Source organism: Melanostigma gelatinosum (assembly GCF_949748355.1).
Source record: "Melanostigma gelatinosum genome assembly, chromosome: 5".
Lineage (NCBI taxonomy): Eukaryota > Metazoa > Chordata > Actinopteri > Perciformes > Zoarcidae > Melanostigma > Melanostigma gelatinosum.
Window position 1 is genome coordinate 13,355,821 of NC_136638.1, and position 16,725 is coordinate 13,372,545.

The 16,725-nt window shown below is 41.6% G+C and overlaps 1 protein-coding gene across 1 annotated transcript; it reads left to right on the forward strand.

Annotated features, from left to right (window-relative positions):
- Positions 1-3,481: 3,481 nt before the first annotated feature.
- On the forward strand, positions 3,482-11,339 carry mtnr1c (melatonin receptor 1C). Its single transcript, XM_079268877.1, has 2 exons — positions 3,482-3,798; positions 9,948-11,339. Exons 1-2 carry the CDS (start codon positions 3,588-3,590, stop codon positions 10,805-10,807), a joined length of 1,071 nt encoding a protein of 356 aa, XP_079125003.1. The 5' UTR covers positions 3,482-3,587; the 3' UTR covers positions 10,808-11,339.
- Positions 11,340-16,725: the final 5,386 nt, after the last annotated feature.

A 16,725-nucleotide genomic window follows, 5' to 3' on the forward strand; every position in this document is an offset into this window, starting at 1 on the left:
GGCTCCCTATGAAGGTCTCATTCTAAGATAACAAAAACACAATGAGTCTTAGTTTCAGGTGATTATACTCAAATGAAAACATAGTTATGAATATTATATTGATGATCATGATGGGTAATGAAGCTTTCAGTGTGTACTGTAAATTCAAATGTTTCACATATATAAATATGACGGATTAATAGAATACCTTTCACAATACTGCTGTTCTCTTAATATATCAATGACACCAACATCCAAATGTATGCAGATGACACTGTGATTTACTTGCATGGTAGCAAAATGGGACAAGTGCAGTGTGTAACAGTGTGTAACAGGGAGCAGCAAGAGGGGATTGCATTATCCCACTCAGGAAAAGTGCTTTTAGTCATTCTGCATTTTCTGTACAAGCTGCACTACAATGGAACTCCATCCCAGTCACCATTAGGGAACTCGACACATACAGGTCATTTAAATCTCACCTACAGAAATGGTTAGTTCGTACTCAGCTCTGTCAGCACTAGATTGTAGCTGTTTATCTGTCTGTGTTGAACTTCCCTCGATCTGTCTGTTGTCACCTTCCTGTCTTTCTTTAAAATGCCGGTCGACCGTCATCTACCTGCATGCATGTCTTTTATTGTTGTTTGGCTGTGTCTGAGTGATTCATGTGTTTCACATACTCTGTATGCTTTTATGTTTTGTGCCTCTGACGTGGATGTTTTTTAGCGTCTAAACAACTACAGCATAATACTGTTTTTAGTCCATGTTTTAACATAGTTATTCTCACTTTTTTTCATTGTTTGCCCACGCATTGTTAAGTGTCAATATTGTTTAACCGTTTAACTTTGATCTTACATTGTTTTAGGTTTATTGTGTAAAATCGGCCTCTTGGGACTACAGATGAAAAATAGCCTTTTGGCTAACTCTGGCACATTTGCAGAAATGTTTTTATTAATGTGCACTGTCCCGTTCAAATAAACCAATAAATAAATAATAATAATCTTTGCTAAATCAAGGGCTGTATTTCCTTGTAATCTGATGACGATCATGTGATGTGATCAAACGTTGAGTGACCATGACTGGCCTTGAGTGTTTCCAGGGTCAACTTGAATTTAAAACTCAACTTTTAATGATGAGAAGTCGTAAAAAAAATGAAATGTGTAAATCTTTAATGCATGAGCACTGGGGGGGAATCTGGTGATGAAGATCTGATAAGCTCATGTGGAAATGAAAACCCTGTAGAAGGTGAGTGCACGTCGGACTTAATCAGGTGACTAGATTTGGCCTCAATGGGATTCTAACGTTTCTCATGTATTTGCTGTGTAAACAGGCTGTTCGCTTCCACTTGTTATACGTCAGCTTATTGCTTCTAACAAAAAATAATAAATACAGCAAAGTTGTGAAAGACAGCCCACACCATTCCAGAGCCGTTGTACCATGATGCCTGGAAGTTGAAATGTTTTTGGTGAATCAATACAAGCTGAGTCAGCAATGCTGAACCTCTGCAAACTTTTGCTGTGTAAATAAGTGATGCGGACCATTTTGGCCCATTATTAGCAGGCACACTATTGTGTTGGTTGTGAGGCATAACTAAGGTCATTTATTGGCAGTTTATAATTATTACCTCCTCAATTACAATTAGAGGCTCATAGTGAAAAGACTTATGGGGTGTTGTCTTTCTTACAGTCATGGCTATCGTGTGGAAGTAAAGCAATTTGCTTCATTATCCTTCCAAAATATTAAGCAGTGTTCTTAAAAATAACAAACATTCATATTTTTTCCAGCTGCAGTTTGCATCTTTCGAGGTTTTTTCATGATCGCACTTGGTGTTCACTGACATCCCGGGATGAGGACATCTTTGCCTGTTGGTGAAATCCAAAAAGTGAGCCCAGCTTTTCAGAAACAGAACTACCAACATGGCCCCAGTGTTTTGACACCTCTGTTGTAATCGTTGAGTGTGTTTATGTCGGCACTTCCTGTCACTTTCTGCTGAGTTATGCAAAATCTATCCCCTGGGCTTAAAGTAAAAACTTCCAGAGAGTTATCATATTTGCCTTGCGGCTATGCTTTCCCTTTGTGACAGTCTTTCATAATTTCCTGTCTTTTTTTGGTATATTAACATCTTTCTGTTCCTGCCCTATTGCGTTGATTATTCACACCTGCCTTCAATTACTGTCCTGCCCCTGATTTTACCATGAGCCTACCCTGTTAGTTTCTTCTTCTACCTGGTGAACTAAATGCTTTCCAGCAATTTGCAAGTAACTTTTCTTTGGTTTTTGGACTGAGCCTTGTTCCATGGTTTGGGATTCAGCCTTTTTTTGTGGCCCAATCTCATTCTCCATCTAATGTTTGAGCGCTCTCTCGAAGACATTTTGAGCCCTTTGTGAACCCTTTCCGTAAGTCAGCATGAGATGCAGACTTTGCCCAAGGAAATGACCCACAAATCATTGCAATGTGACGTTAAACACAGTAACGAGTGGAAGCATGAAGGTAAACAAAGAGGAATTGAACTTGCATCCACACTATTCATTTGATTTTACACACAATACGTTTTCAAAAATAGTCGGCTGAATTCAAACACACATAATTATATTTTGCACACAAACCAGTCGGCATATTTGTGGTCATTTGATTAAACATAACTATTTGGCAAAATGCACCATGTGAGCACAAAACAAAATAAAGAAAGTGATAGAATCTGATTTTGACTCGGGGTTGCACCGTAGGCCACAAGATTACAATGATGCAGAAGCAAGTCAATATTGTACTGTGTAAATTCGAAATGTAAAGCTTTATATAAAATGAGTGATGCAGAATTCATAAAATGAATAAATTGTAAATTATTAACCGTATGTTCTTGTCTGCAGACGTCTCTATTGGACACTTGAAGGCGCCATTTTCATGCAAATGGAAGGAGAGGCTTTGTGTTTTAATGAAGATCAGTACGAGCATTGACAAGTTGTGAACCCCACAATTAATAAGCTATGGTATCCTTAGTACGACTCTCCACAACCCCACATTTAGTCGGATCTCGGTGTTGTTATTTGATGAGACGGGTACAGAGAAGAGGGTCGGGACACAAAGATTGCAGATAGTTGTAGTTTGGAAACAGCTGACTGGCTGATTTTTAACAAGCGCATCAAGCCTGCCTGCAGACAGAATTGCACACAGATATTGTCTTTATTAATGCGCCAAAAAAAAAAAACACAACACGGAACTCTCTGTCGCTCCGTAAATGATCTGGTGCAAGATTGCCATTACTCACAGCAGAGCGCTCACGTGCCTTCTGGACGAGCCTTCGCGAGCAGAATGCCGCCGCGCGCAGGAAGAGCCTCGGTGACTAAGGGGACCACACTGAGGACGGCAGTGAAACACGAGCTCCTGGCATCTTTTATCACCTTTGAAATTAACTTCTGAGATTCCCATGCATGCAGTCTACAGAGTTCGCGTCTTCCTCCCACTGTACTCCACAGGCGGAGCAGGACTATCACAAAGTTCAAGGCTCCCTCCAGTAAAGTCCTCTTGACTTTTTGGTATGTAGATGTATTTAATTTGTTGCAGTAGGCTACATCGGAGCATTCCCACCATGGCCGCTGCACCCTGAGGGGAAGATGGATTTGGATCTGGATTTTGGAGAGGTGATGGATGAGAACGGGTCGCACTGTTTGTCCCGGAATGAGAGCGACCGCGGGATGAGCGCTTCTTCCACCGGGGTGTCCACTGCACTGGCCAGCGTGCTGATCTTCACCATCGTAGTAGACATCCTGGGCAATGTCCTGGTCATCCTGTCCGTGTACAGGAACAAAAAGCTCAGGAATGCAGGTGAGAGATGAAGAAACGATTGATTTTGATTTTGGAATAGAACCAAAGATATACGCTGATGGAATTAGCAGCTTTAATTGTGAAATGTGTCAACATCAGGGACTGGCAGACGAACAAAATACATTTAATTTCATCAAAATGAATGTGCAAGAATGTGTTTTGTTGTTTTCGAAAATCTGTTTATCAACAGACTCTTTAATTTGCTCAAAAGGAGGAAAAAGACCTCCAGAATGTGGGATGCCTCGCTTTTCCTCTCTTCATTCATAACTATAATTATGTAATTTGAATTGTAGCGTGTGATCTCTGCTCTGTAGTTGACAATCAGGCTGCTATCTGAAGTGAGCCTCCAGTCTCAGTGGGCTGGAGTTTCCACAGCTTTGCCTGTCTGCCTTCATAATTCTTCATAAATGATAGTGCACCTTCTTCCCTCCATCTGGCTTCATCCATGGTTCTCCATCCCAAATAAATCACATCCCTCCTCCTTATATCTGTGATACCTGTGGTGTCCCATGAGCAACCATGAGAAATGCAGTTGTACTGCTGCAACGCCCTTTTGTGTAGGTTTTACGTTGAACACAACCTCATATTTTGTTGAAAAAGATATTTATTATGGTCACTGATGCCATTTTTCTTTCTTGACAAAAATGCCATCATCAATCAAGTCCTGCCTTTACTTAGTTCCTGCTTTTTCCAGTGTCTTGCATTCATTTGGAAATGTATCAGTCAATTGATTCTTTAATTCTGTTTGCAGCCTGTCCAATAAATCTTTGGCTGAAGGAAGGAGAGTATAGGGTCTGCCTTTCCTTGCAATGTGCTTACTGCTCATGTGCTAACTGCTCATTCGTTCACGAATGAGCAGTAGCTTTAGCTGACTAAGCAAATGTTACTGTATTCTAAACACTGACTGAGTCAATTCAGTAAATTTGGAACTCTTCTCCAATTGTCACAGATAAACATTTCAATGGATTTATCGAGCAACGATACCGATTCCAGTACGCTATATGCACTTGTGCTCGTAACCGTAATACTACTTCTGCACCTGATACCACTGCATGCATTGCTGTGGAGCCACACAGTAACTTTCTCAATAAGTTTCCACCGCATCGATCAGTTTAGCTGCGAGGTTTTGTCAGCTGTGTCTGCCTGTTGCAAGACGATATTGATGATGGTTCCTAAAAAAACAATGTAATTATCAGTCATATCTTATAGGTTGCAAACTGTTTGTGTTGCTGTCCATTTCTTCATCTAAAAACAGATAACGTCGTGATTGTCTTGATACTCTTGACCTGTTGCTTGTCTTGCGCATAGTGGCAAAGAAAATGATCAAAGAAAAAAGTCACAGGAAGGTCTCAGCAATAAACATACAAGCTACTGGGTTGACAACACAAGAAGCAGTCGTGAGACACATCATGCATATTTTATTCTCTCGTCACAAGAATTTAAAGAAAGGACATTTCGATTAAATGTTCAAACCTCATGATTTTGTTTTTCCAAAAATAATTGAACAGAACACTGAGATCTTCAGAGGCTGAAAACAGTTTGACGTTGTGCTGCTTTGAACACGAAGGTACGGGAGCTCAATCCCCATGTACCATTAAACCCATGCAGCTCTCTACAATTAAAAGTGAAGTCAAGAAAGCCTGCCGCTGAGGCAAAGGAATAAACCCAGCGATCACAACATAATGCCAATGAGCACATGCGAAGCAGGCAGCGGGATTAGATCAGCAAGTATTTGGAATAATGAGCTTTTAATTACAATTTCAAATAAATGACATAACGCATCCAATGTGTTCCTGTGCACGAGCGGCCAAAAGCGGTTTGGCGGGGAGTTTAGGAGCCTGAATAATAATTTGATTGTCTGGTTTGCAAAATTGCGACAGAGACCACAGTCGAATGGTCTCAAACAAGATGGCAGGAGTGGCCTGTTCAAAAGTCTTTTCCATGCCGGTGGACTACGGACACTACGGTGATTGACCTCATGTCACACTTCACCTACTTTAATTGGACTGACTGACCAGTCGAGTCACACCTGAGTCCTCACCAACGTAGCTGCGACCCTTTAATGTGCTTGTTTGAGTATAAACTTGAAGCTTCAGCAGAATTGAATGTTTCATGAAGTGAGTGAAGTTGTTACTTCTGTTATCAATCTCCTCTCTGTTCTGAACAAGTTATTTATAGGTTTGGCTGACTTTCTTTATGAATGTTTAAACCGACTATGAAAGGAAAGCATGGACACAGCAGTAGAAGATCACTTTCTGTGATGCATGGCTGCTTTGTGAAGGGATAGGTGCAGTATAGTACAATAACATATCTGACTCATGAGTGATATACTGCGGTATAATGTATGATTAGTATAAAGGCTTCACTCAGACGTATATTTTTGTGGAATCCTGTGTGTCAGGTTGCTGAAAACATCTCTCCTCTCTCCACTACACACCACTCTGGTTTGCTTCTACACACACTGCAGCAGGACCTTTCCACTCTGCTTCACTTCAACACACTCGCCTGGCCTCCATATATCCCTCCGCTATGTCCCCCCGCTATCCCCCCCCCCCCCCAAAAAATACACATGCATGTGTGCACATTGTTTTAAGATGCTGCATCATCAGAGTGATTCATTTTGTCCTTGATATCGTCATGTATTTGCGGAGAACTGGTACCATATGTTCCATTTTCAAAGTTTTGCAGGTTCTTTCAAGTGTGCAAATGTAAAAGGATCTATCCAGAGAATCTTCAAAGGGTAGAGCATGGCTTAGGACTGCCAATGGGGTGTTAACACTAGAGTTTCCCAATGGGGTTAAGCACACTAAAAATACACTGAAAATGTACTCATGAGAGCGAGAGAGAGAGAGAGAGAGAGAGAGAGAGAGAGAGAGAGAGAGAGGGACAGAGAAAGAAAATGATGATGGGGAGCAGATGGAGGTAATAACGATAGAATGAGCTTGACTGTGTGTACGCGTGCTTGTGTGTGTGTGTGTGTGTGTGTGCAGCTTGCACCCCCATCTCAGGAGCTGTGCGGTTTGTAAGGATTGGAGATTGAATTTTGTCAAATCATGTGCCGCATCCCCTCAGTCACTCTACAATCATGAATAAAACCTAAAAAAAGCGGTGTGTCCAGAGGGGGGTTAGTTCAGTCAGTGGAGTTCGTGAGTCAAACAAGAAGCCAGTTTAAATTGAAAGCACAGATCCAGGGGGAATATCACTGAGCACACTACATTAAACATGTCTTCTTTTCCCGACAACAACACATGACATTTAGTTTTCTAATGTGGTCAGCATGGAGGCAGGATGTTATCAGATTGGGACTATTTGACTAAACCACACATATATAAGGTAAATGCACTGTTATGTTTAAATTACATCCAATTGTTCCTTCATTTGCATAATTCACGATCATCCTCGTGTTTCCGGAATCAAGAAACTTCGGAACTTGCCGAACAAGTGAAGCGCTGACAGACCAGATGCTGCTTGTGTCCTGATGGTCTGCTTTCTCTCGGGGCCTTATTTTCTCAGACACGAGGGATCCGATTGGTAGATGGCCTTTGACGATGACAATGATGTTTTTGGCTCATAGCGGGCTGCATCACCAAAAGGCAGCTTGTGTCATTTTAATGTCAGACTTCTTCGAAAAACATTCTCTGGCCCCTTGAAGACGAGTTCATGAAGTAGTCACTATGAATTCATCAGCACCAATGCCCTTGCCGAAAGGTTATTGTTGCTTATTTATGATAAGACTGACTGAGTCGAGTGTCATCAAATTTTGGATTATGCACCTGTTGTAGGCCATAACACACCCTTTTTTATTTTCTACCATTACTACGACTGCTTTTCTTGTTATTGTTATTCAGCCGGGTGGGAGGGTAATTGTTTCCGTCTGATATATTTTGGTGTGTGCTGGATGCTTCTGGTGACATACACATCTTGTTCCATTCACGCTGAGCTGAAAAGTTCCCTGATGTATTGCTCTGATCTATTTCTCATGTGCCACAAACTCTCGTACGTGCCAGACACTCACGAGGGGAATTCGCAGGGTGGTCGCTCAACTCTCGGGAAGCAGACCCTTTCAAGCAAGACTCAGTTGACTTGATGCAACTTTTCACATGACTGTTGTGCGAGAGTGGACTGTAAGATCGGATGATTACAGAGCCAATGGTGTCAGAAAAGTTGATGGATACAAGTCGGCTGTCTCTGACGGCCTGTAACCAATCAGCATTCAGGTTAAGCTCTATTAAACCCACACTCGTTGATAATAATAGCTCCCAAAGATGTCAGCAGGCGAGGCCGTTGTTGTTCAGCTGTTTTACACTCAAACAATAATAATGGTTGTCAGTGCTGTGAGTTTGGGTGGGATAAGCATCGGGCCGGCCAAGTTCTTTAATTAAACAGCGAGAGGCAGTGGTTGGGCCCAATGTTTTAACAATAGATGCCAACAAAACAAAGACATTCATCTGGCCGCTTCACAGCAATCCTCTCAGCGGTGTTTCAGCACTTACTTCATCCTCCTGATGATAACGGGGCGAGAGGGTTCAGCCCAGAGCGCGCTATGAGGCTGTAGCAGGCCCTGTCCAGCCAGAGCACATGATAGCACTGAGCCGCATGACGTCAGCGAGGACTCAAACCTCTGCACAATGACAAATGCACACAGTGAGCAGTGTGAGCGTGACAAATACAATCTGACAGATTTGTCCACTGAGCTGACTCGAGGATAAAGAGAAAATGCTTTTATTTTCACCTCAGTGGGCCTGAGAGATGGCTCGTGCTGTTTTCGGAACTCGAAAATTGACGGTTTCTAAATACCTGTGCCAGATATAATAATATGATATAATAATATGTCACGAGACCAACATCTGACTTTCTTGTAAAAATAAAACATATCAGAAAAATCCCCCAGTCAGGAAGGTATAATATAATGACATAATTAGGATGTTGTATGTTCTTTGTTCTTCTCTTTGTTACCACATTCAATGAATCAAGTTCAGTCAAGTAGATTCAAATTGGACATTCTGTAGCGCCGCTGTCCCCGGGGTGCAGGGATTGTAACAAGCTTCGAACGCAGAGGATTGATGGCCAACACATGTTTTAAATCCACTTCCATCATATCTGCCAATCAACGCTGTTGTTTCAGCTGTTGTGGGAATGAGCAATAGTCTTCACATTTCAACTTCAGAAGGTAGTGTATGGTATATCCAGCTTGAATAAGCTCAATGTCTGACGACAATGTTGATAAAATGAGGCACGTTACATATAATCCTTTGCAGGTTATTTACAGAAAGCATGAATGTTTATATTCTTACCAGTGATGTAATGATGCACAAGAAACTGGCAGAGTTTGTCATGACAAACAGCATTTATCATCTTTTTGGACTGGTTTATTTTGATCCGCTTGATGCTACTCACTACATGGAGATTGCATAAATAAATATGTATAAGTATATGAAAGAGTTCCATCAGTAACTGTATTTAATGGCGGCAAAAGCTGGGTTTATTTGGGCAAAATCTCCACTTCATCACAAATCTTGAGTCACACACACACAATAGTCCCTCTATTGCACAATGTCAACTCAAAGTTTACGGGAAGCTGAGGCGTCTTTTGCAAAACACTACTTAAATTGCATTGTGGCTCCACTGTACTGCATGTTCTTGTTATCTATCGCTTTATCTTACGCATCACAATTTGATTTATTGTTTTATCCCCACACCCACACCCACACCCAGAGCAGCTGCACTGTAACAACATCAGACGTCATTTTCCATGATTCATGTCTTCCAAGGACATCCAGTGTCACACAACCATCAGCGCTGGCCTCAGGAGGACGGGAACTTGTTTGGATGTAATCTGACGCTAAAATAATTCATGTCCTGGTTTTTATGTGCTCAACTTAACAGCCTGATTGATGCATTTTATTGGAATCGACCTGCCAAATAGAACTCTGTCAATACAACAAATCTGTTCTGTGACACAATATATTTGTGTGTTGGGAAAGAAATTCATCGTTTATTAACCAGACTATATTCTACAGCATGCTAGTGGCTCTCGCTTGCTCCCAATGATAATGTCAAAAAGTGAAAAGGGACTGCTGTATGCTTAACTCATTCACCAGTTTGGGTCATGTGTTGTTCTGTTATCTAAACCTCTTCTGTTTCTCCAGGCAACATCTTCGTGGTGAGTTTGTCCGTAGCAGACCTGGTGGTGGCCTTGTACCCCTACCCTCTGGTCCTGACAGCCATCTTCCATGAAGACTGGACCATGGGTGACCTGCACTGCCAGGCAAGCGGCTTCATCATGGGCCTGAGCGTCATCGGCTCCATCTTCAACATTACGGCCATCGCCATTAACCGGTACTGCTACATCTGCCACAGCCTCCACTACGACCGGTTGTACAGTCTGAGGAACACCTGCTGCTACGTGGGCCTCACCTGGCTCTTGACCGCACTCGCCACAGTGCCCAACTTCTTTGTTGGCTCGCTGCAGTACGACCCACGTATCTACTCCTGCACCTTCGCCCAGACGGTCAGCTCATACTACACCATCTCAGTGGTGGTCATTCACTTTCTGATCCCGCTGCTGGTGGTGTCCTACTGCTACATGAGGATATGGGTGCTGGTGATTCAAGTGAAACATCGAGTTAAACCAGAGCAAAGGACCAAACCCAGTCATGTGAGGAACTTCCTGACTATGTTTATGGTGTTTGTGTTGTTTGCAGTATGCTGGGCTCCACTCAACCTCATAGGTCTGGCAGTAGCTATCAACCCAGTGAAAGTTGCACCCAACATACCCGAGTGGCTCTTTGTCACGAGCTACTTCATGGCGTACTTCAACAGCTGCCTCAACGCCGTCATATATGGCCTGCTAAACCAAAACTTCCGCAAAGAATACAAGACAATTCTTCTTGCTCTTTGCATCCCACGTTTGCTCCTCGTGGAGACGTCCAGGTGTGCCACAGAGGGACTGAGGAGTAAGCCTACGCCAGCTTTTACAAAGAATAATGTAGCAGAGATAAATGTATGATCTGGGTTTTACTGGGAAACTTAGATTACGTTTCTGTGGAGCCTCATTGTGGATGTGTGCCATATTTCATCCAGTGCCTTTCATAAGATTTGTGTGATTTTCTAGTTGTAAAGATTCAATTTTCCTTTTCAACCACGACACACCATTCCCTCGTGTTAAGAGGAAAACATTTTATCACCACTACATTGTGCTCTCTTTGTGATCCTGCACCTTAAGGACCACCTGTTTAACAAGCAAGAAATTGTCTGTATTTGTCAAAAAACATTCAGAGATTCAGTCACTTTATTATTAGTCGTAGTTATTTGTTATTTTAAATGCAGCATTAATGGTGGAAGATTCTAACGGTTGGTTGTTTTCCTTCAAAGAACCCCTGTATCTGACACACTGTAGCTTCTGTGAAAGCTAAGGTGAAGTTCGCATTCCGTATTTCATCCCGAGTGCGTATGAATTAATTCAGCACGATGCTGGTTCACCCTCAGGCTTGTCTTCTGAGCGATGATGTCGTCATAAAAAAAACAGTGTGAAGAAATGTCTGAAACGGACTTTGTGTTAATGGAAAAATATGTGCCTTGTTGCCTGTAAAGTTGAATTCTCTCTCAGTGTCAGTCATTTTTTTCTGGTAAACAAAACTGTCTTTTAACTGCCTCAACTATTGCATGGATCAATTTATCGGACTAAAATGACCAAAGCCCCAGCCGTCCCCGTTCAGACCCTGAAAGATTTAGAAATTGTACACATTTTGAAGAGCGGATGAGCAGATGATAAGTACAGCTAGCCTCCTTGTTTATGAAATGGCTGGGGGACATGATGCACATCAGGAGCCAGAGATGTAATTGCGTGTCAGTGCAAGTGCGCCTGAGCACATGTCAGCCTAGCTGAGATGAGCTCTGACAGCCTCCCAGCATAACTTCAACCCAGTTCACCTCACAGGGAGGCTCCAAGATGCCAATGTGATGCATGCTTGATATGATGCACTGCTGGAATATTGAAGCGATTGCACATTCACCATGTCTCATTCAAAGGATTCATAAATATGTTCAGCACAACATTTACTTTCACCTCAGTTTTCTGATATTTTTTCCATCCTGCTGTGCTTTGCTGCAGATAAGCTTGGACAGGCTGCCTGATGTCTGACTAAATGAAACCCCTCAGTGGACGATGATAGAATCATAGCAAGGTCAGCTACAGATGAGTGGCTAAAGGGGCTCGAGGGAAGATGACAGAGTCGGCTGTATCACCGACGAGTCACAGAATAATGGCGGGCCATCCTTCTTCCTCTTCCTCTCACCTTCCACTCTTCATTCTCTCCTTTTAATGCTTGTTTTATCTGTATTGATCTATCCTGTTATCTCCCAAGGAATTGTTTGGCATTTTGGGAAATACATTCCTTTCGTACTTGGCCGAGAGTAAGATGAGAGGATCGATACTCGTATTTGTTCACTAATTATGAAGCTACAGCCGGGAGACAGTGAGCTAAGTTTAGCGTAAAGACTGGAAGCAGAGAGGACAGAGCTAGCCTGCTTTTATGAAAGATCTACAGACTCAGTAATTAACACATTAGATCTTTTTTTGTTCAATCTGTACAAAAACTAATATGTAGTGAAAACCAAGATCAAGTCCCGGAAATAGTCTGAAATATCGAATGTAAATTATTACGCATTGAAGTGCAGAAAGGATGTTTTCATGCTACTCAAAATATCCATTTTGACATTTAAAAAAAAAAAGGTTTGAACCACAAAATATAAGGCAGACTTTGTTTAGCCAATACATTTGATTTCCTACTAATTCTAGCAATGTTGGGTACCTTATGATTAAGATATATGTGTCTCTGTAAATGAATAGTTGTCATGTTTACACTCAACATATTGCTCAGTGGATACATCTAAAATACAAACCAGAGTCCAGGATGAATAGTTGAGATGACTAGTATCCACTCACACTGTCTGTCATTTTGCCTTGATTTAATATGAAGGGCAATGGCTTGTGGAGACTTTTTTTTTTTGGTATGTTCAAGGACAGAGCTATAGGCTGCGACTGTATTCTGACAGTTTCACGTATGTGACACTGTCTCCCCGGTTTCTCTGTAACGTCAGCTCCATTTGCTTTGGTCGATGCCCTGAGTCTCAGGTAAGTTTTCCACAGCCAAGCCACATATAAATCCTTACTGTCATTTCGACATGTGTCGGAATCACAAATGATATCATGTTGTCAGATGTCAGATACAAGACATGTCATTCTTCTGTTAACTAGAGATGCGCGGTGCTCCTTGCAGCATTCACATGACGGCAGAGATCATTTATTGTCCTTCTTAGTATGTGAGATAAGGATTATTTCCACAACACACAATGCATGAAGAGTGAGGCATCGCGTGGCCCAACGATAGCGTGCCGTGATGGTTTTTCGTCTCGCTAGATGAAGCCAGACGCAGTTCCTCTTTGCACAGAGGAATTTCTGCAGCTCTTGCACATCATTGCATTTTACAGAGTGGGGTCTCACAGTGAGCCTGCTGCCCCAATAGCAAGTCTCCTAATGGATTTGTGCATCGGGTTTAGCGCTGCCTGTGTTCTCATGCATATCATGCGTTCCTACATGTCCCAATGGGCTGTGGGTCACAATACTACCAGGAGGTTTTAGGTGGCGTGGGTCCAAGGAAGCCAATGACAGCAGGAAATGTGGATGATGGTGATTATTGCATCAGATTTCTTTCATTTATTTTTAGTCTGAATAGTATACAGCACTGGGTATTTTAGATTTATAGATTATGGATATACTTGACAAAATGTTCCTTGTTTGTTGACAGTGACCTCTAGTTTGCCATGATACCAGCGGGGGAATAATTACTGAGACCTTATAAGTAAAAGTATGAACAAAAAAGATACTTAATTACGAGTAAGTAAGTAAGAATAAGTCCTGCTTTTGAAAAAGACAATATTATCAGCTATATACAGTGCCAAAAACAAAAGTACTCCATCCACTGAAAAATGTCACCTGAATAACATAAGTTTTTTATTAAATATTACATTATTCAGTTTGGCTCTGTCCAAAAGAGACAAAGTCCACCAGTACCTCTAAAGCAGGGGTGTCAAACTCATTTTCACTCTGGGGCCACATCAGCATCACAGTCGCCCTCAAAGGGCCGGTTGTAAATGTAAGACGGTGTAACTGTAACCCTAACATATTTAGTTTCCCGGGATATCTGTGACTTCCACAACACGTATCAAGCAGAAATAGAGGTTATTTTTTCCATGGTTAATGGCGGACAGTTGAACGGCTTTCAGGGCGATAAGCCACGCCCCCTCTCCGGCGTGTCCAGTGCGAATGAACACAAATAGTCCCCGGCGAGACCGGCGGCGCAAATGTCTCAACTCAACTTTTTTTTTTCTACTCAAACATCTCCGCGACTTATTGAGTGGCGTAATAATCGCACGACACAACGAATCGTTGCCAACTTTGCTTTAACCAATAGGCTCCAAAAGGAGGACCTATACATAAACGCATGCGCACTCTGTCTAAGCGCCTTTAGCTTTCACTTTTCTAGGTGTCGTGCACGTATAACTGCTGGACATAATACTTCTGTTACAAATAAATGTTATTGCTTGAATTTAGCTAAACGCCTCGATCTCAGTCTGTTCACTCGAGTTACATCCTCAACATCAGATCCCGCTAGCAACACCTCACATCTCCGAAATCGTCAGAGCAGATGTTTAAATCGGCTGAATCTTGACAAACCGACCACAGATTTGGTGCTTAAACAACTAACTTCTCGCCTCAACGGTCCGGGCATTCGGACCGTGCTTGGCTCGATGTGAACATTGAATTGGAACAGTACTTGGGCTGAGACTGATGACGTTTCACAAGTCCACGAGTTTACAAGTACCGGTACAGAGAAGTACGCATGTTGAGAAAGGCACGATCACTTGTTGGAAATCCTCTTAATGGGTTGTTGCTTCTCCTGTCCACCTGTTGTGATAGTTTTAATGTCGGCACACAGACAATATGCTATCTCATGACTTCGACTTTCTATCTCATAATGTCGACCATGGGGATATTTTTGTTTTCAATATCTAACTTTAAATTTTTGTAAAAAAAAAAAATGACACGGTGGGCCGGATCCGGCCCGCGGGCCGTATGTTTGACACCCCTGCTCTAAAGCGTATTACAGAGGATTAAAGTTGCAACTGTGAAAAATAAAGTATAAAGTGCATAAAATGGAATTACTCCAGTACCTCAAAATTGTACATATAGTACAATAAAGTACAGTACTTAAAAGAATATATGATTACTTGTAACAATCCTCTCACTTTTAGCAGCAGTTGTAAAAGTGAAGGAGAAAGCTAAGAACAGCACAGCACTATTATTAAAGTGGTTTCTATTTGTACTCTCATTTGGAATGGAAACTTCATTTACATTTTAGTTACACCACTTTGACACTGCCGCTTGGTCAAAACAACAGGTGTGGTGTGCAGTGTGTGTGTGTGGGGGGGGGGGGGCGTCATATTTGGCATAGAGCACTGGTGACACATGGAATGAAACAGAGAGAGCCATGGCAAATACTTCTGGAAGGTCAGAGGTCAATCTCCTTGAGGAAGGATCATTTAGTGTTGAAATTAAAACAAAAGACCCCTTGGCCAGATACAAACATTGTTATTCCACTGAGAATGAAACTTTTACCAAGCTTTCATTTTAGATGCAGTTTAATTAAATGTCATAATCTTACCATAATAGGGTGAACATGTCTTCTGTGGTTCGTGCTTTATTCCCAAAGCGCACAGCAATACACCATTGAATTACTTTTTGGGTTTTGCATTTGTTTCCAGAGAAAATAAAAGTCCAGTGTATTGGGAGGATGTAACTTTGATCTGGAATAATTAGGGATGACCTGTTTATGAAAAAAGGTCACTGTTTATTTTAGAATTATTGCCAGCTTTAATGATTATTTGTCAATTATTAAATTAAGATATTTGTCTGTCACAAAACATACTTTACAATGTGCCTTGGCTTCTGTAAAAAAAAGGTGTTTGTTTTGTGAAGTACATGTTGTATATATATTGACATCTAATTACATTAATTTAGAATTCGATGATCTAAATATCTTTAGATCAGTTTTAGGTTCCTAAGAATATTATCAGCAGGCCTAATCCTCGATATAAACCGTGCCTTTATTGTGATATTGATATGAACAGAGGTCTTAACATCTGTGCTCGTGATGTCTGCATACAGTACTGATTAACAAAAATACCTGTATTTGGTTTGAAGTGTTAAAAATCAACTCAACTCTCGTGCTCACTGTCTAACGAAACAGGAAAAAGGCAGAATTTGTATTTTTTAAACTGCACTCAGTGGTTCATCCAGCAAGAGATTAGAGAATACTATTCAATGAGGTATTGTTTATGTCATCGTGTGCTCTTTGTTGGGTAACAAATTGGGAGTGAAATTGCCACAGTAAGTGAGATGATCCAAAAAACACACATGTTTTTAACACACATCAGTAGTGAGAGTCTTTTCAAATGAGATGTGTTTTGGGGAACCTGCTGAGCGTGGGACCGGTGAGAACAAAGCCAACTGGAGCAGAAAGTGCCACTCGTTGACACCACGGCAGCGAGACTTCAACCAGAAACACAGGCCGAGCACGACACTGAATGTATGCAGTCGGCACGAAATGGACTAAATGGTTCTCTGTTACATCTGCGATTAAACAAGAAGTGGTCTACGGTGTTGAATTATTCAGGAATGTAGGAGCACATTACATGACACAAGACATCCATAAATGATTGTTGAATGACGAACTTGCAAGTTTACAGCCATCCTTTCTTTGCTGTTATTTTTGGAGCCTGGTTATGGGAATGAGAACAAATTAAACAGTGAATAATATGTTTTGACTGTTAAAAAAGCCAAATAAGATGTGTTTGACTGCAAAG